At 28.9% G+C, this 25,910-nt stretch overlaps 2 protein-coding genes and 1 pseudogene across 4 annotated transcripts; 1 reads left to right on the top strand and 2 right to left on the bottom strand.

The window, feature by feature from the left end:
• Nucleotides 1-1,356: 1,356 nt before the first annotated feature.
• LOC145183565 (uncharacterized) lies at nt 1,357-5,005 on the bottom strand (annotated as a pseudogene). The gene is made up of 7 exons (XR_016450179.1): nt 4,908-5,005; nt 4,590-4,821; nt 4,073-4,130; nt 3,512-3,637; nt 2,020-3,207; nt 1,737-1,898; nt 1,357-1,485 (listed from the first exon to the last, which is right to left on the bottom strand). The product of XR_016450179.1 is annotated as an uncharacterized LOC145183565 (transcript).
• Nucleotides 5,006-12,692: 7,687 nt separating this feature from the next.
• LOC149891963 (uncharacterized) lies at nt 12,693-15,482 on the bottom strand. Of its 2 annotated transcripts, none has more exons than XM_090080203.1 (2): nt 15,180-15,301; nt 12,693-14,343 (listed from the first exon to the last, which is right to left on the bottom strand). In XM_090080203.1, exon 2 carries the CDS (start codon nt 14,258-14,260, stop codon nt 13,325-13,327), a length of 936 nt encoding a protein of 311 aa, XP_089936329.1. In that variant the 5' UTR covers nt 14,261-14,343; nt 15,180-15,301; the 3' UTR covers nt 12,693-13,324. The 2 variants fall into 2 exon arrangements, with proteins under 2 accessions (XP_089936329.1, XP_089936328.1); XM_090080202.1 differs by having other exon boundaries at nt 12,694-14,343; nt 15,005-15,482.
• A 3,485-nt stretch (nt 15,483-18,967) lies between these two features.
• LOC149891962 (uncharacterized) lies at nt 18,968-20,180 on the top strand. Its single transcript, XM_090080218.1, has one exon. It carries the CDS (start codon nt 18,968-18,970, stop codon nt 19,601-19,603), a length of 636 nt encoding a protein of 211 aa, XP_089936344.1. The 3' UTR covers nt 19,604-20,180.
• Nucleotides 20,181-25,910: the final 5,730 nt, after the last annotated feature.

Raw genomic sequence — 25,910 nt, 5'->3', positions numbered from 1 at the left:
ACTTTTTTAGTGTATAATATATATTTTTAAAATATTAAAAGTTAAAGCCTTAGAAGACTTTTATAAAATTTTATTTTTGAAACTTTTAAAGCATTATAGGTTTTGCACTTACAGGGGGATGTTAGGGCCTCAGCTAAGTGCGTGCTATTTCCGTAAATGTTCTTATGTATAACATATACATTTAATTCACAGTTTTCTGTAAATTAAGTCTTCTTATTTTGATCAACAGAATGATTTTTATTTTTTATTTTTATCAATAATTTTCAGATTTTCTATTGATTTTAAAATCAATATAAAGTATTGAACATTATTGAAAAGAAAAAAAGGCATCTGTTTTATAGTCACATGGTCAGTGTACTGTGATCATTAGAATGATCAGAATGCCTGCACAAACTAAAAAACTCAGTTAATGTATGTATATCCACTGCACCTATCCCTAAACCAATCGATGTATGTACATTCAACTCGCCTACCCCTAAAAATCAGTAGATGTATATACACATTATTTAAAATACTGACAACTTGATTATTTTTATACTGACCAATTCATTAATCATCTTACCAAAAACGTCTATTATTAGAATTTATTCATACTTTAAATAGCTTATTGCAAATAACTTTACTACAAACATTGCCTTGGTTTTTAGTTCATAAATTACATAAGTTTCAAACTTATGTAACTTATTTAACGAAATGCACCACGAGAAGGTAAACCATAGGACTTTGCATTTCATATCTTTTGATTAAAGAAAAAAACAAAAAGACATTCAACGGTTGAAAAAATCTAATTAAAACGAGTTACTGATTATGAAAAGAACGTCAATACTTTAAAAACTGTTTTTTATTTTTTAATTACAAATAATTATGGTTCGATCATCTTTTTGTTAATGACTGTTTAATTCAACATACAAAAAAAAACTAACAGAATGTCAAAATATATATCTATACAATTATAACTAAGTACTGTCCATAAAATCTAACCAATCTATAAATAAATACTATCCATAAAATCTATACAATCTAGATAATACTATCAACACTTGTATCTAATTCATATAATCTATATAATACATGCTGCATAAGTACGCTAAAATAGCTATTACCTTGCATAACAAGAACGACAATACCAATATCTTGCTTTTAAAAGAGAATCTTCCTTCTGGCCTACACATTTTCTGTGTGACCACAAGAGGCATGAATCGCATGCAATTGCACTGCCAGTTTTATTTCCTTTATTTGTGCTTTTCTGGCATACAGCGCAAGGCCAAATGTGTTGATTTTTTTTAGTGTCAATTACTTTATAGACAGTTTTCCATGCATCTGAGGTAAAATATAACTAAATTAATGAAAGAAATTCTAATGCACATTCATCAAAAATTGAGGATGAAATGCAATCTGGTCTTTTTTCTATAGCACTGCTATCAATTAGAGTGCCAGAAAGAGCTTTCTGTACATCATCAGCTTTTAAAACCCAACTAAGCATCACTATAAGAGAACAAACAGATCTTTATTAATAATATTACTAATACCATAGAATTAACTACTAAAAGAAAAATTGAAGTTCAACTTTAATGAATTATTAATACAAATTTAAAAAATAATTTCACAAATAAGCTCTACCCTAATTAACTTTGTACCCATTTGGTTTTGTTTGCAACTAGATGTTATCAAATATAAAACTATACAAAACAGTATACAGATGTTTACAACATGTAATACAATCATTTTTAACATACTAGCATGTCTTTGAACAGAATCAAGTTTCAAAAAAGGAACTGGGACATCAGAAGACTGTCGGTAATGTTTTTTAGGCAGACCTATAGTTGTAAGTGTAGCACCTTTAGGGCGCCCACATTGGACAACACATTGAGGCAAATGAATCTTCTTTAAACCAGAAACTAAAATAAATGTATAAGATTATATAATTCTTATTCTTCTTATTCTTACATGACTAATACTTTACGTATTTTATTTTCAATAGCAGATAACAACTTCTAAATTTATATTTAACTGTAATACCTCCTTCATTTTCCTCAACTAAACATTCTTCTTGGTGTGGTTTTGTGTTATCCACAACAGATTGTTCTGACTGCACTTTTCTGATTACTTTATCTTTGTTCTGAGGGTTTCCATTCAGGTCTGCTAATTTCTCTAGTTCACTGTAAAACGATTCTTCAACAGTTGATGATGTTGATGTACCCTCTTGTACTCCTGCAATGGAAAAATCCGGAGTTAAGAATATAGAGTCTTTCTCAACAAGTTCATTTACAACCATGACCTTCCCATGTTCCCAACCCTTTTGCAATGCCTGAAGAAGGTTCATTCGCTGTTCAAAAGTATGTCTAGTAGACTCTTATACTAAAGTAGCTAGAAGTGAAGTTGCTTGAAGAGCAAGCTTGAACTTTTCATGCTGAGAAAGTATTTTTTTTCTTAGAGCAGCATGAAGCTTTACACAAGACTCTTCATTTCTGGCAAGTGTACTAAAAACTCGCTGATGCTGACGATAATACTCCCTGGTCCATCTTTCTGTACATAACTCAGCATCAAACAGATTCATTCCTTGCAACTGGCGAAGAGCAAAGATATGGCGACAAGGCAGACTCATGGACTTGAAAAATATACAAGCACATGAAATAGAAGTTACTTTAAGCTGACCTTCACTACTTTTGACTATATAATTATTATGTTCACAATATAAAAATTTGACTTCGCAACGCAAGGTCATTTGTTTTAACACTAGCTGAAACGCATATGATGTCAGAATTTCTTTAAAATTTGCCTCAGCAGAATTAGGCTCAAACATATCAACATATATTTTTTGCATTTGATAAATAGTTTGGTGGTCTCTTTCATTCCGCATTGAGGTTAATAAAACATAAAATTTATCAAGGAAGTTTTCCAAAGTACTATTAAAGTCAATAACTTCTTTTAGTTTACCATTAAAATTCTCTAAACGGTTATTTGTGGTGTTCATAAAATTTGTACAAGCATAATTTAAACCAAAAACCCACTCATTATGAATGTTGTGCCAGTTATCATTAAAATAATTCAACTATGGTAGGTGCTGATGAAATAAATATCCCATAAAAATCATTGTATTGGTCCTCTGACGTTGCATAAGCTAATTTCTGAATGAGTTCAAGACATGATGTTTGTTGTCCACTTGTGATCCCAAGCTTGACAGTAGTAATTTCACGATTGAAAGTTCTTAAAATAAAAATTAGATTATTTTATTATTTACAAAATACATAAATTTGTAACACTTGAGTTTTATATGAATCATTACATATAAAACGTTTGCATGAGTTGGATATTTCTCATATTGTCGTTTTTTCCATTACACACTTTATCAACAGTTGATGTGGCAGCAACTCCCTTGCGGCCTCTTCCCTTAATTGGTGGATGTATGTACAGAGATATCTGCCATCCCCATAAAAACAAGTGACGACATATTGATGATCTAACTATATTAATTGTGCAATTTTACAATACATTTATAAGCTCAAGTTACCTAAGAGTGTGAAATAAGCAAAGTAACAGAGATGCATCTGGAAAAGCAGCACGTAAAACATGTCTCTCTGTCAAGTCTTTGTTTGACCAAGAAACATTGTTTCTCTTAAACGTTTCCACAAACCAACTAATAATTAAAAAAAAGAGTTTATTGTCAATAATTTAGTTTCAAGTATAAGTTATAAAAATATTTTTGTTTGCTATGACAGTAACTTAGCTAAACAAAAGAGATACCAATTAAATAATTTCTATGCTACTCATGTAATCTAAAAGAGTAAAATATGAGATTCATCTGTAACTGACAACTTTAAACATCACTGGAGGACCATAAGACTGTCCCACAGAGCAAATTTCCCCCAGTTGCAATAAGACATTAGAATTTCAGGTTCAAAGTAACAGGACTGAAGAATTTTTTTTCTTTCCAAATGTCAACTTCTTTAGGTGCTCTAAGTCACCACAGTATAGTTTAAAAATGTGACACAAAACGAATTTGAAATGTTTTTTGGAGGCTACCTATCCATGGAAATCAAATATATGTATGCATGAGGAAAAAAAATCAAACCTCAATGATGCAGCATCCTCATTCGTAAGTAAACCTACAGCAGCTACTTCACTTTCACCTGTTCAATGATATCAACATTAAAAATATTTCAAATCAAATATACAAATTTATTTAAAAAAAAAAAGCAAATAATGAACAACTTTGCAAAATATATTGATAGTATGTACTAAAAGCAAACAAAATGTATAAAGCAACATAATAACCAGCACTATCTTCACAAAGTATAATATAAACAAGCAGTCGAATTTGTAACAATTTATAAGTTGCATTTATACATATTAACTCTGGATATGCATTGTATGCACTATGCATAAATGTGTTTCGGAAAAAAATCCCTTTTAAATTATTTTCAGAGTCTGTTAAAACTTCAACATTAGCATCTAAAAATAATATAATTTTTTTTTATATATAAATTCAATGAAATATATAATTATATAAATTCAATGAAATATATAATTATATAAATTCAATGAAACAGTGAACGAAAGAGTTCAAAGTTATTTCAGAGATTACTTACTATATTTTTCTTTTAATGTTGCAACAAAAGTTCCGATATCATTCCAGGTGTCAGTTTTATGAGATAAAGCAGAAATATTAGATATATCTCTAAGAGTTATTATTTTGCCTGAGGAGTTTATCAAATCTTTTTGCAGCAGTTTTTTGTTAGGTTTTAAATGAATTAACTCTGTAGCTTTTTGAATAGCATAATCAGGGAGTCTTCTTTGATTAGGCAGGTGCTTATAAAGAATCTGAATTTAAAAATAAAGATCAATCTGTGAAAAAACATTTGGGTAATAAAGGGGAGTATAAGAAAAGAAAAAAAAGTGTAACTTACTTCAGATACTTCATGGTTATGTGTTTTATCCATATCTTGTAAAACTAAACATTGCCCATCTTCTGACGCTTTAAAATGCAGGTAGAAAGGACAGTTTTTTAAAAAAGTTCTATAATAATAGTTATAATCAGAATCCAAAATATGGTCTATTTTAGATATATAATAATTTTCATTGAAATAAAATCATTCACAAATAAAGCCACCTTAAATGTGAGATTTTTTAAGTAAAATTTTACTTGTTTTTTAAGTTTTTTACAGAACAAAATTATCTCTAATACTTCAAAAGTTATAAGAGTTTTAGTAACACCCTCTTGAGTGAATATTTTCAAAAAAAAAAACAAAAAAACAAGAAGCCTTAAAGCTCATCTTGAAACAGCCATTCATAGCTTTTTTTGTTTAAAGTTGTATGCAACTAACCTAGGGGTTTTATGTCACTAAACTTGAGGCATTAGTTACTAGTTGTATGTAACTAAACTTGAAGTATTAGATATTTTTGCTAAAGCACTAAGTGATGATTACTTGCCACATCTAATATTGGATTTTATAAAAAATAGAAATCAGTGTGTAGTTGTTGATGAATTCTATTCAGACTAGGTAGACGTATTAAGTAGTGTTCCTCAGGGTCCTGTAATTGGTTCTGTAAATAATATTGTTTTGGTATTCATAAATGATATCTCTAAATTGGTTTAAAAAAATTGTAATTGATTTTTTTGACATTATCCTGCAAAAAAACAAACAATAACTTACGAGCTTTTACGTATTCCCTCGCCACTATATTTAAATTTTTGACCACCATGTATACAACAATACTGAAATAGTATTTAACCTGAGGTGCTATAACAGCAGCTTTCTTTGGAACAGATTTTCTAGCAGCCTCAATAGTTCTAGCATCTCTAATCCATAACTTAACAAAATTAGTATCTTCATACTTTTTATTAGCTTCTTTTAACAATAAAAATGATGAAAAGGATTCAGAGGAAGTAAGAGCGATTGCCATTTTCACTATATGATATATAACACTTCGAATTGTTATGACACCTGAAATTAATTTTTCTACCGAAATTTCTTAAAATTATTTCTTCTAACGAAAGCGTGTTTTATTGGTTGATTTGACACGTGAAATTCTAAGCCAATGAAACGGACTTTCGGTAGGATAAGAAATTATTTTTGCCTACCAAAGAGTTATTATAGATGGAGTGAGAACGAAGCCGAAAATTATTTCACATATATGGTCTTTGTAGTATAATTATTCCAGCGGCAAGTCAAAATGGCGCTTTTTGCAAAAATATGAAAAAATTTGAAATGTAATTTGTAAGCTTTAAAAGCTGTAATCAAAGTGGATTAACCTCTTAAAATTTTATGGGATAGATTTTAAAAAACTATTGAATCAATGAAGAAGTTAATTACAACAAAAATTACGATTAAGGTGAAGTAATTGTTTCTTGCACACCTCAATTATAGGTATAAATATCAAAGTTTAAAACAATCTCTACTACATGTTTGAACCTTATTTTTTGTTTGCCTGTTCAGCTATAGGCTTGTTACGTTCTTTAAGAATGTTCTTTAGACCAGGCACTCATTACATCCTCCAGGCACTCAATAAGTCCCTTGACGATTTTATTTTGTGTTGGAATATTTTTGCCGTATTTGCAACCTAAAATCCGTAAATATGTTGTAAATATTTATTGGTAAATAAAGGTATCTATTGTACAAACAGATATTTGACAATACTAATTAAAATTGAAGCAACTTATGTTAATTTTTTACCTGTTGTATTGTAATTTTTTTTAAAATAATAATAGTCAGGTATTGCCTAAGGTAATAAATATTATTACAGTTAGTAAAATTTTTTTATTATTAATATTAATAATGAATGTCCAGATTTTAATTGAGTTAATAATGAGAAAAGTTTTTTGTTGAACTGAATGCTATATTATGTCAATGTTTCACTTATACTTGGCAATTTTTACTCTTTTTTAATTTTTACTAAATTTTACTTTAAATTTTAGAAGCTTAAATATCTAGTTTAAATCAGTTTTTCAAATATTGTTTTATTATAACAAACAAAAAAAAATGTATAAATGTTTTTATGTTACTGTTTTGCTAATATTTATTCTATTAAGTTTTATTCTATTTTAAATAGAATAAATTTTATTTTTTATTTTAAACAGTATTTTAAAATAAATAAATAAATTGTATTAAAATAATAAAAATATTTAATTACCTTTTTTTATATAAAATTGAAATACATATTAAAAAATTATCCAACATTTGCCGTTTATGTAAGCAAAAAATAATAATAGACCAATATTATGGTTGTAAAAAGACTGCTCTGGAATTCAGTAAGGAAATATTTGATATTTTTGGTCACCATCTCAATGATGATTGTGAAAATGTCCACCCAAAATTTTTATGTAAGAAATGTCTAAGAAAACTCCAGCGTTACCAGAAAAGTCCATTTAATGTGTTTCTTGTAGATGTTGCTGATTTTACCAAACATGAAACAGTAACATGTTTAGTATGCTGTGGACATTTAAACAAGCATATTTATAAAATTAAGTTTTCTGGTGTTTTAAAAAATGACCTAAGTAAATCGAATAATACTTCACTATCACCTATACCTTCACTATTACTTCATTTCACAAGTTTCTTGAAATCGCTAGCATGTACGAATTTATGAAAACAAGTGAAAGTGAAAATTGTTATTATCTTAGCAAAATTCATGAAATAAGTGGAATTCCAGTTATTGAAAAAAGTTTAAAAATTTATAAAAACTTTTCTTGGGACATAATTGCCTACAATTTGCTTGTATCTAAAGTAAATCCTTATCTTGCATTAATACCAGAAATAATATATGAAGAAAACATTCATGAGTTTTTTATAGCTATTAGCGAATTGAAGATTTGTCCAGCCAATGATGAATTTAAGGATCTAATTTCTCATAAACTGTCATATGGCTCCCAATTGCATTTCTTGAACAAAGATAAAATCATTAAAGCAACAATTGAAAATAAACAATTTTCATCTGAAGCAGATCTTAAAGTTATAAGGTCAAGTAAATGTGATAAACTAATTTCAAATTATGTAAGTAGATGCGATCATTGCACTGCATTGAGAAAAGATCTTATTTTGTATTCTCATAGATATGAAACAGGCACAATTGGAAGTAAAGAAAAATCTCCTAATATTTACAAAAATAGGGAACAACTATTACAAAAATGCAAAGGTCAACATAATTGTTTACAATATTTGAAGAATGTTCTAAAAAGAAAAGAAAAGAGAATAAAAAAACTTTTTGAAAAAGAAAGCATTGTTTTGCCTGACGAACTAAATGATGTTGTTAGTGGTGTTTTAAAAAACAATGATAACCTTAGCTTTCCAAGAGACTCTCCAAAGTATTTATTATGGCAAGAACAACTTAAAAATTTTGGATTAAAGAATAAAAAGTCTGCTCGATGGCACCCCTTGTTTGTAAGGTTTTGTCTCAGCATATACTTAAAATCTCCAGGTATAATTCTTAACAAGTATATAAGGTTATTCTAATTTGTTTACAAAATGTTTGTTTCAGTTGTTTTTTTTATATATTAAATGAAGTCATTAAATTCTCTTGTAACTGAAAGTCAATAGAGAGAGATGCCTAAGAATCTTCGAGGTACCTAGCGTACCTATCTCTTAACTTGTTAACCTTATTATTTTTTAAGCTTTGCTGACAAAATTTGAAACCTATAAAATAAGCTCAATTAATTCCTTATTAAAAGTCAACTTTTCCATTTTAAAATATAATATTTTTTTGAAATAATTTTTTTTTCTTTTGTTTATTTTAATTCTTTTAATTTTAAAAGCATTTTACAGTATTATTATTTTTATAATTTATTTAATTTTTAGCTGCATATGAGCACATTCGAAACTCAGGTTTTATTGAATTGCCGCATAGAACAACGCTTAACCAATACACTGACTTTGCTTCAAGTAACTCAGGATTTGTAGCAGAAATAGTTTCAAGATTATGTTTAGATTTAAAAATAGAAACACTAAAAGATCATGAAAGGCAAACAATTATAATGTTTGATGAGATGAAGATTAAACAAAATCTTGTCTTTTGTTCTGCATCTGGGGAGCTAAGAGGCTTTACAGAATTAGGAGACATTAACGAAGAACTTAATGAATTTGACAGGTGTTTTAGCCTGGTAACACACAAAACTAAGGATCTTGCATCACATATATTGTGTGTAATGGTTGGTGGTCTTTTAAAGCGTTTCACATATCCGTTAGCTTACTTTTGTACACTAGGGTTATCAAGTGATCAATTGTTTCCAATTATTTGGAAAGCAGTTAGAATATCAGAGAGTATTGGTTTAGAGGTTGTCGCTTTTGTTTCCGATGGGGCGTCTTCAAACAGAAGTTTCTTCAAACTGCATGAATTAGCTGATGGCTCAAATGTGTCAGTTGATGGGGTTGTTTATTGGGTTTATAATCCATATGACATGGATAGAAAAATATTTTTTTTCAGTGACCCACCACATTTATTGAAGACATTGAGGAATAACTTAGAAAATTCTGGTAGTAATAATTTTACCAGAAATTTAACGGTAAATTTCCTATTCAAATTATGTAATTATTGTCAGATTTATTTTTTTATTTTTACTATATTTTATGAAACTTTTTATTGATAATTGATTTGTTTTTTTATATTTTTGGCTAAATACCTATTTTATAATTTATTTACACAATTTATTATAAATTTATAAGAAAAACTATTTAAGCAAATGAATACTTTTTTGTTGAAGTTGTTCTTTAGGGTTATTAAACTTAGTATGTAATTTTAAGACCATATTTCAGTTTCATCTTTATTTAGTGCAATGAAAAATCTTTAAACTGGCAGCAATTAATTGACCTCTACGATTGTGATCTTGGCAGGTTTCGCTTAGCTCCTGGACTGCGAAAGTTACACAAATTGACGCATGACCATATGTTTTTAACACCTAGATTGCGGATGAGAGTAAATTTAGCTGCTCAGGTAACACAATTTCATTTTATATAAGTAAATGTAAATTTCTTTCAGGAGATGACGCATGTTATGTATAATTGAACTTTCAAGAAATGATGAGTAGTGGTTTCAGAACATTAGTAGAAGTTACACTATACTGAATAATATGTTAGTAAAAGTTGTTACAAATTCTTTAAGGTTTTGAGCAGCACTGTAGCTGATGCAATCGCTAATTGTAACAATGAACAATTATCAGAATTGGAAAAATTCATTCGTTTAACAGATATGTTTTTTGATATGCTGAATGTAAACAATAAATTTCAAGGTCAAAAGAATAGGAAGCCTGCTCTATACCCCTATCGTGCGGTGGATGATTGGAGATTTGAGGTATTGTTATCTTTAATTAATATACCTTTCTTAATGTTGAAATTTGTCATCATTGTGTTCTGGTTTTTGCACTTGACTAGTTTGGTTTAGGGTTGAGTTTCCCAAAAAAATGAGAATGAGTGTTGTTTAATATTAGCCAATGAGTTTAACTTTGAAAAAGAAAAGCCAATATTAAGATTCCTTAATAAATAAAAAATTATCCTCTAAAATCTTTATTTTTCTATTTTCCTAATGCCATTTTTTCTACTATTTTAGTGGTTGCAAAGCACATACCTAAAATATATTAATGAGTGGAAAGCACAAGCTGAATCGAATGAAAGGATACCTAAGGCAATGAAAACCAAACTTTGTTTGAGTTCTCAGACTATCCAAGGAATCAGGATTACTGGTATTGGTATTTTGAGTTTTTTTGTTCATTGAAAGTATACTCACAAAAAATGTGTTACTCAAAAAAAAAAAAAAAACTTTTGAATGCTAAGAGATTATTTCATGAAATTTGAAATCTATCGATGAATTCTAATTGAGTTGAGAATAGTAAAAAAATATGTTGCAAACTAGTTTGCCTCAAATTTGGTGTAGAGGGGGATAATTTTGGGGGGGCATTGTTATACCCAGGACCCAATCATCGCAATTTTTTGCAAAGCATCATTATTATAACATAATGGCATAAGTATATACAGCGCCTGGCTCTTGGGAGCATAGGCGCGCGGCCCACAATAATTATGGCTCCAGCTGGGGCCCCGATTTTTAAAGTATATATTTTATATATTTATATATATATATATATTTTATTTTTTTTTATTTTGTCTTATAGTGCATTCGTTTGTTGAGCTAGTCCCATATTTATTAAGCAGAGTAACTGATGGACAAGAGCTTTATTTTTTATCCGATAAATTAAACCAGGATTCAGTTGAAGAACACTTTGGACGAATACGTAGTCGAGGAGGAGCAAACGAAAATCCAACTGCTCACGAATATGGCCTTCTAAATCGAAAGGTTATTGTGGTCAAATCTGACCTGCTGAAAGTTATGCGTGGTAATACTAGAGGCTGTATACGCGAAAAATTAATTATCGACGTCAATGATAACAGAGAACTGCCCAAACGCTCTAAAAGGAAATAAATTTTGTTGAATGATTAATTAGGCGTATTTCTCTATGGGAAAAAAAAGAAAACTTAAATAAAGAAATCCGTATAAGCATGGATTAGAACCCTGAACTAAATTTGGGGCTCTTGAACCCCAACGAGAGCGGGTTCTGGAAACCTTTGGGGTTCTAGAAAATAGTAATTTTTATATTAAAGTACCTTACTTCGCTAACATTTTCAAGTAACAAAGAAAAATTTAAAATATAAAGAAATAGTAAATGGTCACAAGTGACAATATTCTGCTACAAATGAATTTAATGTAATACTTATAAATACGTTTTCGACATTAATACAAAATAATAATAAAAAATCTACTATTTTGAAATGATCTAAAAAAGTAAAAAGTACTGTTACAGAGAAAAAACAATACCAAAACATACTTGATTGGTACAGGCCATCTGTAACCCTAAAAAAATGAAGTTCAAAAAAGGTTTTCTAAAACCCTTTGAGAAAATAGTGTTTTGGAATCAGGGTTCTGATAAAGGAATTCCAGAATCAACCGTGGCGCATTAGACTTGTAATCCAAGGGTTGCGAGTTCGATACCCGCTCGTAGCACATAAACGTTATTGGTAAGTTTGTAAACGGACAGCCAACTCGTCTTCTGTGACAAGACCATTAGGACTTCTTAGAGCACCTTTTAAAAAATAAAAGATTCCTTATGTTCAAAAAGGGTTTTAGAACTCATTAATTTTTTAGAAACTCATTAAAATCTTAGAAATCATTTTAAGGTTCTTTGACTTTTTCTACTTTAAAAAAAAATTCTGAGCATCAGCTCGAAATGCCATTACAATTTGTGGCGGACTTAACGGCAGCAAAGTATTCTTTCCTTTTTTTTAAAAAAAGTAGTCGAGAGGGAACTGGCCGTATTTATCCTCGAGGGCCCTAGGCCTTATTTTAGAATCAATTCTAAAATAAGCCCCCTCAAATAGTGGGGCCAAAAGCAACAGCCTAATCTGCATTTTAATAAATATTAAAAATTAATCTGTAAAAAAATAATTTATTCAAATAAATTTTTGATGAAGCCTTAATTTGGATTTCCTTAAATTGCTGATTGAATTCTTAAAGATCTGTTTCGATTCAAGATTCGAAACAATAAAATGCTTATACGCAGAGCAAGAATTTAAATATATATATAAATTCTTTACTATATTTTTACTATATTGAGCACTTTGGCATCACACAAATCTTTTTAATTACTTTAAAACAGTTCTCTAGTTTAATTGCTAAGATTTTCCTTCAAAAAATTATTACATAACTGAAGAATTCTAAAGGACTAAACGATATTCTGTTGGTTATTTACAGCATTAAACGCAAGTGATGACATCATACTGATTTAGGTATAGACAAGGCTTCAGTACATACATCGATTGATTTAGGGAGAACTCACAAGAGAATTGATAACACATAGGCTTAGACAGGGATTAATATTATTCGTTTTTACTTTCTTCGTTTTACTTTGTTTTTGAAGAAATAAAGCGCTTTTTTTAGCATTAAAGTGCACAAAATGTATCAGGGAACTGTGACCTTATATAGAATTTGTAAATATATATGGAACATGGGAGAACAATTTCCACTTCAGACTTAAGTATGGGGAATAAGTAAAAAAGTATGGGGTATAAAATCTTAAACTAATTAACATCAATATTTGAATATAAAAAAATACATCTGTTTAATTACTTCAATTTTAGGAAAATATTACATGAAACGCAATGATGTAAAAACACTCAATTACATATAATACTTTTTATAGTTTAATAACTATACGATTCTTTTTATTCTTAATTAAAAATAGAGCTTACAAATAAAATATGTTACTTTTGATAAAAAAATATGATTCAGAAACATGAAAAAACATATTTAAAAAAGGTTAAAAAATCTGCTACTAATAGAATACACCCTACTTTAAACTTTTACGTAGTGAAACTTCTCCTTTACGGGAAATTTTATGCCCTATTTCGCTTCTTCTCATAATCTGAATCCACGTTTTAACAAAGGCCCTAATTCTGATATTAATCCACCTTTTAATAATTTTCTCATATAATACATTTTTTATACTGTCATTTTCAAGGTCCATTGTTAGCATCTCCCATTTTTCTATGACTAATTCACTTTTAATTATATTGTTATAAACTAAAGTACTTAAATTTTCCCTGCAATAAGTGATTAGCAAATTTTTGTTTATAATTTTACAAGCATCTATTTCAATTTGACGAACAAAAAGCAAAAATCTGTCATTTACTATTATGAGCCCTCCTCTATTAACTCTTTCAACCCAGTGTATTGTATATTTATTTATATCTGCACATTCATCTTTTGGCTCTGTCTTTGATCCCCATAATGATAATAAATCAATTAATGCTTTACCCTGAGGTGATCGTTTATCCTTTATATTTTCTTTAAGAACATATATTATATAACCAGCAATATATCTAATAGTCTCTTCTTCAGAAATATCAAGAGGCTTATAAACTTCCTTGACATTTACATCTAAATTTATACATTTAACACGATACTCTAAACTCCATTGCAATAACCTATCAAATATATATTGGAGTAATAGACTGTTTGCTTTTTTCGATGTAGAAATATTGCTAAGGGATAGGAAATCATTCCAAATATCTTTTGCTTTTTTTAAATAGCATAAATGCAGAAATTTTTTGAACATTTCTTCTCTGTTATGGCACATGGTTCCATTAAGTTTTATAATTGTAAAAATTTCAGCTTTAGCAAGACTGTCAAACTCCTTAAGCTTTGATGTATCTTTTGATAACACTTGCATTACTTCTTCCGCCAACAACTTGACTTCTACACCTGGTCCAGTAATGTTATGCATAGGATCTTCAGATGCTTCCTTTAAAGATCGAGTAATAAAGTTCTCAGAGTGTGTGTTGAACTCTGATTCTATCAGCTTAGGAGCTATAAAGAAATGAATAGATATTGGTAATAAACATGACATGACGTAAAATATAATTAAATGTATATAAAAAGTATACATGCAGGGTGTTCGCCAGAATTATATTTTATAAAGCCAGAATTATATTTTATAAAGTGTTTTTAAAATATTGGGAATATTTGTAGTTATTGTTCTACAAAATATTGGCAATTTTTGTTAAAATTGATTATACTAAAAATAGTCATTGAATTTTGGGAATTTTAAACCCATTGGGAATTCAACGGTATATGCAGTGCCATCTGGCTGGCTAACATCCAGACATGTTACATTAATATTTTAATATAAAATTAATTATATTTAATATGCAATTATAATAGCATAATTGTATATTGTAAAATAAATGCAATTATAACTCACTAATATACATTATTTCTAAACTGTTTAAAATTCTTAGTCATGATTTTTTTGTATTCATTTTGTGTAGCTTTAATTACATCTTTTAATCATTGACAGATGTGTTAAAGCTACAAAAAAAATATTAACTTAATGTAATGTTTTAATTACATTAAAATATGTAACAAAAGCTACAAAAAATGAATAAAAAACAATCATGAAATGATTTTTAAACAGTTTAAAATAACACTGAAATACTAAAATCAGCAACTTTTTTCATTAACAACTTACTTTTTCCATGCATATCTTTTCTACACTTTTCTTCGTGAATTTTTAAAAAATTTTGATTTTTATACTTTTTACTACAAAAACTGCAACAAACTGGAAGTGTAGTAAGGGTGGACGAAGATTTATTTCTAAAGTAGACCTCTTCGAAAACAAATTGAGAAATATTATCATCGCTTACAAACACAAGCTTTGGAATATGAGGAAGTTCCTCCACTATAAAATCTATAGCAATATCATCCTCGTTGATTAAATCCTCAGAATTCACGATTTCTGGATTGAATAAAAATGAATCTATCTCCAGTTCTTCGTCAATGTCTATATTCTTTAAAGCAAATTCCAGTTCAATATCAGCCATTTTCCATGTAAACTTTTTATCTTATTTTTTAATTTATTTTTTAAAACGTTCATAACATTTTTTTAAAGAAATATCATTGGATATATACTTTTTAATGTGGAATGTGATTGGATAACCTTAAGTTATGATAATTACGCGAAAAGTCATTGAAAATTATGTTACAACTAAGACTGTTCCGTGAAAAATGACATAATTTAACTTCGTTCTCACTCCATCTATAATAACTCTTTGTGCCTACCGACTTTCGGTAGGCTATCCACGGCGATTTTAAAATTGAATGCTGTACCATCAGTTTTTGTATTTTCTGCAAATACACAAAAGCCAAAAAGGAAACTCCCAACAATACGAACACTACCGAAAATTGAACCGTTGTCAAAAAGAAAAAAAGTTGATGTCTATCCTGCTATAAATGACACCGACAAAGAAAATAGTTTAACACATAATTATCAGCCAGAAAACACAACTCATAGTACTGACCTAACTAATCAATCTTCAACACTATCTGTAAGATCTTTATCACCAACAAAAGAAAAATTTAAAAAAAAAGTCAAAGCTTTACAGCAAAAGTTAAGAAGAAATGAAAAAAAAATTAGTTCTTTAAAAGACATGATTTCTCATTTACAATCTAAAAATTATTTGACTACAGATGCTGCAACTGTTTTAAGCGAAAATTTTTCTGGACTCTCTTATGAAATCATTAAAAATCAATTTCTCAATCAAAATGTTAAACCAAAAGGTCACAGATACAATGATGAAGTAAAAAAATTTGCTTTAACTCTTCATTTTTATTCTCCACGTGCATATAACTTTCTTCAACCAATGTTGTGTCTTCCAGCTGCCAGGTCAATATCACATTGGACATCATCTGTAAATTGTGACCCTGGTTTATTCCATGATGTTTTTGCCTATCTTGGTGATAAACAGAAAACAGATGTAAACTTTAAATATTGTGCCCTCATTATTGATGCTATGGCAATCAAAAACAGTATAATCTATGACAAAAGTTCAGGTCACTATATTGGTTTTTGTGATTTCGGCAAGGATATTATTGTATGCGAACCTGATACTCCAGCTACTGAGGCATTAGTTTTCATGTTAGTTGGCTTGCGAGGACATTGGAAAACACCCATTGGTTATGTTTTATCGAATAAAGTTAAAGCAAGTGATTTAACATCCTTTATCAAAAACATTTTGAATTTGGCTTTGACACATGAACTTTATATCAAAAGTGTTACATTTGATGGTACAAGTACCAATTTAAGTTCTGTTATCCCCTTTGGATGCCAGTTTGGCAAAGACATTGACAATATAGTCAGTACCTTTTCATATAACAACCAACTGATACACGTTTTCCTTGATCCATGTCATATGCTTAAATTAGCAAGAAATTCTCTTAATGATTTGGGTGTTTTTATTGATGGTGATGGCCAGTATATTAAGTGGAGTTACATTAAAGCTTTGTTTGAATTACAAGAGTTTGAAGGATTGAAATTTGCAAACAAACTTTCAAGGAAACATATAGAATTTCATCGACACATAATGAATGTGAAAATAGCTGGCCAAACTCTCAGCAGCTCTGTTGCTGATGCAATTGAATTTTTAATGGTATCTCAACATCCATCATTTTTGGGAGCAAATGGTACAATCCGTTTTATTCGAGTTATTGACAAATTATTTGACATGCTAAATTCAAGAAATACAAATAGTAAAAACTTTAAAAAACCTTTATATCTTCATGATCAACTTTATTGGAAAGATTTTTTAAATGATACAATTACTTATCTAAGCAAGTTGACTGATAAAAATTGCATTCCTTTACTTTTACATAGAGGAAAGACATTTGTTTTAGGTTTAATTATAGCAGCTAAAAGCACTGAAAAGTTATCCACCGATCTGTTGACACTTCCAGAGAAACCATTTAAGTATGTTCTTACTTACAAGTATTCCCAAGATCATCTTGAACTGCTATTTGCTTGCATTCGTGGCAAAAATGGTTACAATAACAATCCTGATGTTGTACAGTTAAAGTCATCTTTAAAACGAATTCTGCTGCGAAATTCCATAGTTGGATCGAATCATGCAAACTGCCTAATGTTTGAACCCTATTCCAATGGTCCTATTTTTTCTCTTAATTGGAGTAAAAGGTTGTGTTCTGTTGATAATTTTGATCAGGACAATATTGACTTAGAAGTTTTTTTGTACTGTGATGAACTTCAAATGAGTAACTACAAAGAAGCAATACTGGGATATATCTCTGGTTTTATAGTCAGAAAGTTGATAAATAAGATTTCTTGCAATATTTGTGCCCAATCATTAACTGATATTTTATTATTTGAACATGCCTATGTGAAATCTTATTCTTCGTTAAATAATGTAAAAAATCGTGGTGGTTTGTTTTTGCCATCAAGGGATGTTATTTCTGTTGTTGAGTCATGTGAAAAAATATTTAACTTCATTAGTGGTAAAGATTTTAAAAAACCAAAAATCACCTCTGACCGAAATATAAAGCAGAAAATGATTCATTGTGTAAAAAAATTAATTATGATAAAAAAAGTATTTAAAGGACTTGATAGCCATGACATAGAATATTGGACTGTTAATGAAGATCTACATTCTAGCCAGCTTGTTAAAAAGATAAGTGAATATTACTTTAAAATTCGAATGTTTAGATATGCCCAGGATTATACCACTAAAGTGCTAAGGAAGTCATCAATTGGATTAAGACAACAAACGAATAAATTATTGTTATTTAAGGGTTTATAAATATTTAATTTTAAAATATAAAAAATTAAAATACATTACGATGTTTTCGTTTAAAGTTCTAAATGCAAATATGTTTTTAAATATGTTTTTTAATTTGTGGCTATTTAAATAGCCGCTTGTTTTAGTTTGTAAGCCAATACAATCCTCTTTGACCAATACAAATTTATATTGGCTGTAGACTCATCACATTTATCATCTCTTAGCTAATCATCTTTAATTCCAACTTTAATCAAAACTTTATAATTGCAAATTTCCTTTCATTCGACTTTGATCCACTGAAAGCTTTTGCCCGATATAATAATGGCCTCCAACATATTACGCAATATTAAATTGGCTTCACTAAAAACGGCGAAGTTGCATATCTAGGTAATATCTTTATATCATTGGCGCAGATATGATGTTAAGTTTCCATTAGGTAGGTGAAATCTATCGTTAAATAAGTAGCCTTGTTCCGTTAGGTAAATCTTCAAAGTTACTTAAATTTCTAATTTACAAGTCAAGAATTTAATTTGAAAAATGCCTGTTCATAACTATTCTGTTGAAGATGTTAAACAATATCTCTCTGATGTAAGAATGAAATATTACAAATCAGAGCTTAAATTTTTTTTAAGGTATGCAAAAAATTCAAACTATGTGGTATGTAAACATTACATTATACTTTGTTGAATAAATAATTATTATCATTGAATTAAATCTAAATTTTTACATACTTTAGATGGTAAATTGTATTATGTATAAAGCCTTATTTATCAGAAAATCAAGCATTGTCCACCCAATTGATTTTAAAAGTTTGTCCTGCAATTTCTGTAGATAATAATTTTTATTCAACACTATCAGTGCGGTCAGTCATGCTGTGCATAGATGTTTTAAAACATCTATCTTGTTGGCTTGATGATACTTTATTTGATATTGCACAAAGCTTTCTTTCACACCAGTTTCCTGAAGTAGGTGGATTTCAAAGTACTTGGATTTTTAATTCAAAAAACTTTGGTGGTTATACTATTTCTGGAAAGTTTGTTCAGATACTTAATGTTATTAATAAGCATTGGGTTCTAATAAGTAATTTAACATCTGAAAATGGTTCTAATTCTGTTCAGTATTATGATTCACTGTTTACTAAATTTAATAAAGGCACTGTTCCATTACTGGTACACAGAGTTGCACGATCGTTGTTAATAAATGAATGTATTTCTTCTTTGAATATGGAGGTCACAAGATGTCAAAAGCAAGACAATGGAAATGATTGTGGGCTTTATGCTATTGCAAATGCTACTGCTTTATGCAATGGTTTTGATTCAAGTTTAATTATCTGGGATAAAATTTGTATGAGGTCTCATTTCCTGCAGTGTATTGAGAGAAAAAAAATGGAGATATTTCCTTACATTTCTTTATCACATGGTAAAAAAGTATGCTCATTATCATTTCAATGTGACAATTTTTGTCACTGCAATAATAATTTTTTAAAAAATCTTAATAAAAGTTAGATATTTGATTTACTAATTTTTGTTTTGTGAGCATAATGACTTGAAATCTTTTTGTTAAATACATAAAAATATTTTCTTAACAAAAACTTATTTTAAACAAAAACTAATTTTAAGTGTCTTTGATTGATTCGGTTTTAGATTAGAGTTATTAGTAGAAATACAACAAGTAGAGTTACAAGTAGTAGTTATAAGTTAGAGTTAGAACTAGAGTTATAGTAGTAAAGATGGAACTAGACTAGAGTTTGCACAATTTTAAGTGTCTTTGATTGATTCGGTTTTAGATTAGAGTTATTAGTAGAAATACAACAAGTAGAGTTACAAGTAGTAGTTATAAGTTAGAGTTAGAACTAGAGTTATAGTAGTAAAGATGGAACTAGACTAGAGTTTGCATAGAGTTTATTGTCACTTTAGATTGCCTGATTACATTTCAGGTTACAAGTACTTTTTTAAATTTAAACATAATTGTCTTTTTTGTTTGTTTCATCTGTCAATTTATTATAATTATCTGGTAAATAATTCTGATTATAATTATAATGAAAACTTTCTTCTTCTTTTTTTTTTTTTTTTTTTTTTTGAGTTTTAGGTACGACAACTTAAGCTCTTATGGCTAGGAGTAATTAAAGAAAAAGATTCCAAGTATATTTGATAGGTAAACCTCAATCCCTGTTGTTTATTTGAGAAGGCAAACAACCGACAATCTAGGAGAGGTATATTTAAATGGACACAAGTTTAATAACAATACAAAGTTGAATGTAAATTTATTTTGGAAAATAAATTTTTAACAATTTAATTTTATCATGTCTTTTTTTTTACATTTCTCATTTTGTTTCCTCGTAATTGTAATCTTCTGCATGTTTTAATCGCTTACACATTATCCCATGTAAGTGTGTTTGGTCGGTTTAATTTGGATAATGCTGGTTTTTAATTGTAACGTTATGGAAGGTTTGAGATCATATTTAGATCAAAACCTAGAACTCGTTAAATTTCAAACTTTAACTCGTTTTTCAGATCAGAAATAGCTTCCTAGGTTTATTCAGTGTTTATTAATAGACTTTAAACTTTTTACACTTAAACGAAAATTTTCATCAGCAGAAAATTTATAGATTAAGCTGCTTTTTTAAAAATTTTTTTAATTAAAATAACTCTTAGAAATACTATTACATTAACAGATAACATTACTTATCCAGGAGGCACCGTGTGGGGTGCGCGCCAGATAACAAAATACAAACTTATTGTAACATTTATATCACAATCTATAAACATAAGACACAATGCAATATAAGATCGTTAATCAAGGGAAGTGCGGCGCTCCTAATTTAGGAATTTTCATTTATCGTATTGTTACATTAAATATGTTTGCAAATATTAAGTTCTTATAAGATTATTTTTAAAGTCATATATATTTCAATAAGGATTTTATAAAAACTTTAACTTAATCTTAACTTAACTTAAAATTTAAAATTAAGTTTAAAATTACGTTTGGTGTTAAAAATATTGTCTAGGTTGCTCATTTTGTCTACTTTTTTAACGGGATACTTATTTAACGCCTATAATGGCGTTAAATGAGTATCCGTAAACTAACGCATGCGCAGATACAACATTTTGTCTACTTTTTTAACGGCTACTTATTTAACGTGACACCGGCAAACGAGTAATTGTTATTCGGGCTTTGCGGAACAAGATTTCTTATCCAATCAAATTAGGGAGACTTTCCTGTATTTAACGTTTAGTAAAATTCGGAACTAAATTTAACTCTAGTTATTCATTTTCACATTTATTTGAAAATTGATTTGACAATTTAATTGTCTAAGCAAGTGAAACTAATTTTAACTATGATTAAATCTTTTTACTATAATGATAACAATAACTTATCAGTGAAAAAATCCCAGGTGACACTCTATCAAACCTGAAATGATCTCTGATCCACAGCGAGTGTTTTACATCATTAGAAAGGGCTTGGAAGCAATAATTTAATGGTGTAACAGTTTTTTTCTATAACTTGAAAGTCTAAATTGTTACGATTTTTTCCCTGCACAAAAACAGCTTACAATGACTTAGAAGAAAAACTGTGCCAAAAAAAAAATGTTCACGACCAAAGAGTAACTTGACTACCATAATGTTATTAATAACAACATTAATGTTAACAAACATGTTGTTAATAATAAATAATGTTGTTATTAGGTCAAATGGTGGAATAGGGTGAGCTACCAAAGATAAGCAAAATATTAATCAAGATAAGATTTCATTCAACTAGGGTTTTTAATAAATTGTAATAAAAAAACACTATTCTTAAAAAAAAAAGAAAAAAAAAAAAAAACTTTCAAGTATATATAATACTGTTAAAACATACAATAATGTTAAATCCGATGACACATAGACACAAAACTAGCATTAAAAATATTTGCATTAAGTTAAAAAAAGGCTATTTTTGATAAAATTCTGAAAAATACCAATATTAATGTTTTGAATTCTTACATCTACCTATTTCAATGTGCGTTTTGCAAAAAGTCAAAAATCTTCTAAATTTTAATCAAATTTGCCCTTTTTTTAAAGAGCAGTTTGGTTCTTGCTTCATAGCAACGACCTTAGCAACGCTTTTTCTCCAACATCTCCTGAACCAAAAAAGCGATTAACTTTAAATTTTTGCTAAACAATGCTCAAGACGTTTGGCTTCTCCTTTAATATTATTTAAAGCTTTAAGCTGTACGTTGAAACCACTAAAATTGTTCTCAAAGTAGAGCTCCTGAAGGACGGCAGTTACTTTTTTGTCAGTCTTCCTTTAGTTTAAATTGAGTTATAATTAAAGATTTTTTAGTGTTTTTATTTATAAATGGGTTCTGCAAGCAGATATAAGTCCTCTAAAGGTAAAAAAAAGAAAGATTTTTAGAGGAAAAGTTACAAGAAATAACGGTAATACAGCATTGAATATTACAAAAAATTGTAATATTGTAATTGTAATAAAAGGGTATAATGATAAAGATAAATTAGAAGAGAGAGAGACATATGGTTATGGTCATTATTAAATAGTTTGTGTTACCATATAATTAGAATATATAACTTTTTAAAACTTATTTTAGCTTTTCTGCGACTTTTTTTTTCTCGCAAAACCTCAATTTTTCAGAAAAAAAATTTTTTTTATAGAAAATAGATAATGGGCTGAAAATTAAAAATGCTTAAAAAAATTCTATTTCATAGACAACATTATAAATATATTAAAGAATTCTTGTTCAAAATTTCAAACAGTTTTGACACTTTTTGAGTTTGTTATATTAGATGAAAGAATAGGCAGTTTTGGGGGTAAAATAACACTAATTATGCGCATAATTAATGACAAAATATTTTTTTTTTGATACTGTTTCAATTTTTTTTTTTTGATTATTAATAGAAAAAAGCTAAAGTCTGTTAATAGTTTTCAATTTTTTGTTAAAAATTTGCCTTTACCCTGGTACCACCTTAATGTTTTATGTAAATGTTTTAAGCTAATATCATGAAAACAAGTTTAAGCGATGTAAAGCGATCCAAATCTGAACACGAGCATCGTTGAAAAATGTTAAGAACGCAGTATTCAGAACTTCCGGATGAAATATGTGACGGAAAAATTCCTAATTCCACACACCTATTAATTTCATTTCGTTAGGCAAATACTTCCATAATCGTAATTTATCTACTCATAATTCAAGTATATTCGGGATAAGATTTAATACTTTTGTTGTTATCGTTTTTAAGAATCGCCAAGTTAATAAAATCATTAACATATATCAGAAACATTTTTGAGTACTTTACATAATTTTCACACTATTTAATATCTTATTTTATTATTTGTTTGACAGTTATCACATAAAGTTCCCTATAATGTTTAGGTAAATAATGTTATTTTTATATTACAGGAAGTACTGAAGTTGTTAAGTAAAGCTATTTCAAATATGTGGTACTTATCAAGTAATAAATCATTATGCAAAATCAACAATAAACATTTTAACAAACTTTTAAGTAGCATATAAGGGTCTGCGTCTCGGAATCGTTTTTTCGAAATGAACCGGAACAAGCATAAGGAGACGAGAAATGTCCCGGAAAAAATTGACGAATAACTTATCCCGGAATAAAGTTAAAAACCGGGGCAATAAATTTTCTTTCGGAATTTAAAAATTGCATTCCGGATATCATCGTCTCGTCTCGTCTCGAATAAAAAAATAACGAGAAGCAGATGCTTAGTAGCATATGATGACAAACTATGTTTCTTGAAACTATATTTGATATAATAAAACAAAATATATAAGTAAAAAACTCAAATTCAAGAAATACAAGTGTCAGTGAGTCCATAAAAACCTTGCTTTCCGCCATTTTTATTTGTTTTGATATAATAAGTTAGTGTTAAAACCTCATGATGACAGTAAAAGTTTAATGAGATTTTTTAATTTGAAAGTAAAAAAAATGCGGTAGTAAAAAACTCATACAAAACCTTGAAGTGAAAAAATCTCCCTTGTAAAGAATTCGACAAAAAAGTTCATTTTTCACTTTCAATTCTGTAGCAAAAAATAAATTCTATTTTAGTAGGAAAAAAAAAAACAATTTTCGTAAAAATTTTGATTTTTTGAAAAAATTCGACGTTAACTTTCTTAAATTTTTATTAAAAATTAAAGAATATTGCATTTTTCAATTTAATTCCTTTTTTCAATTTTCGTTGAAATGATTTTTTCGCTTATGGAATGGAAGTGAAATTTCAAATTTTTAACTTTTGTTTTAATGTGATTTTTTTAAAAATAAAAACTCTTTGTCTTTAGTTTTGCGGCCGCCAGTTGAGAGGGAGAAGCTATTGGGAGTAACCTTCACATATCTTGCTTCCAAAATATCTTCTGACGCTAACCACCAGTCGCTTCTACCTCCCAATTACCTATAGCCTCAAAAACATTCTGGCTTCCAAAAAATACTCTGGCAATAATCGCTAAATAAGAGGTGGTCTCCAAATTATCTTTCCTCTGAATGCAGTCGTCAGTGGCTTCCGCCTCCCCAAAAAAGTAGGCCTTTTGGCGGAATGTTAGTTTTCCGCCAGGAGGCATTATAAACTGTTAAAAAATACCTTTAGAAAAAATGTGATTTAGGTATCGACAATAAGAAAGTTTATAACTAGGACGTTCGCGAAAAAAAAAACATAAGTTCAAGAGAAAAAAAAAGCAAGGCAAATAAAATCGACATTTCCGACAATAATAAGAAATACACTCTGATTTGAGCCTTAAAGTGGGAGGCATAATCTGAGAGTGGGGTGAAAAGAACACTGAAAATCTCTTATTCGACCTTTAAACTATATCATAGCAATTTTAATTTAACAAGGAAAATTTGTTTCACTTTACTCTATCCATTCTAGTAAACCATACATAGCCTTTTTGCAAAAGCCTAGTTTTAGACGTCAAAGTTTAAACATAGTTAAATTTTTATTAAGCAAAGTTCATAGCTCAAACCACCCTTGCCAGATTTCCAAGCTATTCTTGAATAATTTTCTTGTCTTTTATAACCATAAGCTTCAGTAAATGCAGAATTATAATGGGTTTGTTGAAGGAGGTTTTTTGAAACAAACTTGACGGGTAGAAGTCGGAATATCTGTATCATGAATTTAGAAAATTGACGGTAACACGAATAGTTTTGGGCTAATTGGCGGCACCTCTGATCTATAACAATGCGTTGAACGTCCATCTATTAATACGCCCTTGGTAAAATCAAGGATTTCTGTTTCACACTCCGATATTTTTGAATATAGGTCTTTTATAATGGCAGAAAGCAAGTGTAATTTTCAAGAACGTATCAAAGACAATATGAAAGGAGTCAAACAATAATTTTTTAATAGTTTTAATTTAAATAATTTAGCAATTTTCGAAGTCAATCCTTCAGAAACGAAACATAAAAGTGGAAGACCACGCAAATCATGCCGTTTCGCTAAGAGAAAAAATTACTCGTCACGTCAAAAAGAATCCTTTTGACAGCGCCAATGATGCCATTCAAAAACTGAAACTTTCAGTGTTCGAAAATACAGTTCACAGGCGGTTGTAATATCCAGGACTTCTAAGTTTCAGAGCAGCGAAAAAACCTTTCGTTTTCTTAAAGAATCGAAAAGCTAAAAATAAATTTGAAACGCTCATAGACACTGGACTAGCAAATCTTATAGGGTTCTGATATCAATTTGAAGGTACGTAGATCTAACGGTAAACATTTGGATCCTAAATATATAAGAGGAGCGACTAAACATAGTGGTGGAAAAAGTGCAATAATTTTGGGTTGTTTTTCTGGTTTAGTGGAGTTAGATCTATTGATTGAA

This window comes from Hydra viridissima, unplaced genomic scaffold (genome assembly GCF_058129835.1).
Source record: "Hydra viridissima isolate aposymbiotic clone 2 unplaced genomic scaffold, HvirCarnegie_v1 scaffold_2, whole genome shotgun sequence".
In the NCBI taxonomy this organism is placed as follows: Eukaryota; Metazoa; Cnidaria; class Hydrozoa; order Anthoathecata; family Hydridae; genus Hydra; species Hydra viridissima.
The sequence above is the reverse complement of the archived record's forward strand: the minus strand, read 5'-3'. Positions and strand labels throughout refer to the sequence as shown.

Bases quoted from the DNA above. Each gene is read 5' to 3' on its own strand.
- LOC149891962 (XM_090080218.1), top strand. From the start codon at position 18,968: ATGCTGTGCATAGATGTTTTAAAACATCTATCTTGTTGGCTTGATGAT.
- LOC149891963 (XM_090080202.1), bottom strand. From the start codon at position 15,356: ATGGCTGATATTGAACTGGAATTTGCTTTAAAGAATATAGACATTGAC. The intron at 14,344-15,004 runs GTAAGTTGTTAA...ATTTCTTTATAG, and splicing joins AAAAGATATGCATGGAAAAA to CTCCTAAGCTGATAGAATCA.